Raw genomic sequence first — 1,921 nt, 5'->3', positions numbered from 1 at the left:
GGGGCCGGCCTGGGCCTTCCTGAATGGGCCGGGAAGGGTCCGGAGGAGCCGTGGGGCACCGCCTCCCACCCCTGAGGGTCTCAGAAGCCAACCTGAGGGCACCGGGTGGTTAAAACCCTTCGTGGAATTTCCTTAACGCCTTAAATCGGTTGTGAGGCAAGAAGAGGGGGTGTGGGGGCTGCTCGTCCTGCTCCTGCTTGGGAGGGCCCTGATTTACCCTTCTCTGGTGGAGTGCGTCCCCCCCGAACCGTTTCTTCTCTCCCCCAGGCACAGAGACGTTTCCCTCCAGCGGGGACGAGACAGCCGCAGGCGAATCTGTTGCAGAAGGGGACTTGAAACGGCTCCCCGAGTTCAACCCCCCTTCTTTCATGCCTTACGGGAACGTGGGCACCCCCCTGAAAGTTTTTCTGGAGCTGATCCGGGCCTGCAGGCTGCCTCCCTGGATTATCAAGAAATTGCAGCTGGATTTTCCAAAGACAGGCTCATCCCGTAGGTATGGGAATGTGCCTTTTGAATACCAGGACACTGAGACAGTTAGAGAAGAAGAAAGAGTTTACACTGCTGCAGGGGATGAGATCACAGAGGAAGAGGAGCCTGTGGCAAGATCTGAGGTGACTCACGCAGCCAGCGCTGAGGAAGACAAGGAGGGGCAGGAGAAGGAGGAAGAGGAGTCGCACTCGGATGATGTAAGTGGATTTTTCTAGCACTGTCCAGGGTTAACCATTGTAGCTGTGAAGCTGCGAGGGCCGATATAACTCTCTTAAAGCTCATTTTTAATATTTTAGTGGTATTGTGTAAGTTGCTTGTCTAAAAATGGCGTTGAAGTGCGGTTGTTCGTGTCTTGGTGCACGGAGCCGCTTGGCGCGTGAAGAGCGTGGGTGTTAACGCCTCCCAGACCGCTTGTCCGAAGCGAGCTGGTTGTAGGGGTTGAGCCCCGAAGGGTTTTCGTTGGGGGTTGAGCCCCGAAGGGGTTTTGGCCGGGGTTGAGCCCCGAAGGGGTTTCATCCAGGCAGAGGCTGGTGCTGCGGGAGCAGGTCTCTGCCCTGCTACACAGCACATTGGTTTGGCTCTGCTGTTGCTTGTCAATGAGGTGACCAGAAACCGGGGAGGACATCCCTGTGCTGGATATGACATGCAGAGCTGCACAGATGGTTGACCTTGCGCACTCCTGTCATTGAAGTTAGTCATTCTGAGAGAAGTGGCTTTTGTGACAGACTCCTAGACAAAAGGGCCACAGAGGCTCTCGGAGACGCTCTCACTCTCTCCACCTGGCAGACGCCGGTCTAGCCTGTTCTCACAAACCTCTGTCATTACAGCGGCAGCACAATCCCAAGGCAAGCCATTCCCGTTCTTTGCTACACCAGAATTAACTTCCATGCCAAATCTTCACTGCAATTTTATCCCATTAGGTTCTCCTAGCAACAGCGGACACAGAGAACGCTTTGTTCCCTCCTTTACAAACCTTTTATTCAGCCTTTTCTTCTCCAGACTAAACAGACTCCTCTAGCTGTTTCTCACACTCTGTTTCCTGGATCTCTAGTCTGTCTTTTGGCTGTTCCTTACTTGGTTAATGTCTTCCTTGGAGGGCTCTGCCCAGAACCGGGCAGGCAGCAGTAAAGCTCTCAGTCTGATCTGTGTCTGTGCCAGCGAGCTGCTCCTCTGGAACCCACACAATCTCTTTAGGGATCAACTCGAGCGGAATTAATTTGTTGCTGGTGCTGACTTTACGTACAACACACCTGCTCCATAAATGGGCATCTTCGCCGTGGCGGAGCGGGTCCGCTGCTGAAAGCATGCCGTGAAGTGGGTGTGATGTGGTATTTTTTTCATCACTTCTGTCTGCTGACTCCGAAGATGGCATTAGTCAGGGGAATGAGGTCACCCGTGCCGGTCGTGTCGGTGCCTGAAAACGCTGAGACGA

General features: G+C 54.0%; 1 protein-coding gene across 1 annotated transcript in view; it reads left to right on the top strand.

Moving 5' to 3' along the window:
* Window positions 1–267: 267 nt before the first annotated feature.
* The window catches only part of GPATCH3 (G patch domain containing 3), a gene marked incomplete at its 5' end in the record, with an annotated part of 3,781 nt that continues 2,127 nt past the window's right edge, over window positions 268–1,921 (top strand). The window contains one exon of the mRNA XM_010158001.1: window positions 268–686. Coding sequence (XP_010156303.1) covers window positions 268–686 — 419 coding nt within the window. The remainder of the gene's footprint in view (window positions 687–1,921) is intronic.

The sequence above is a fragment of the Eurypyga helias genome, unplaced genomic scaffold, assembly GCF_000690775.1.
Source record: "Eurypyga helias isolate BGI_N326 unplaced genomic scaffold, ASM69077v1 scaffold20728, whole genome shotgun sequence".
NCBI lineage: Eukaryota > Metazoa > Chordata > Aves > Eurypygiformes > Eurypygidae > Eurypyga > Eurypyga helias.
Note: the sequence above shows the minus strand (reverse complement) of the source record. Positions and strands in the feature narration are given on the sequence as shown.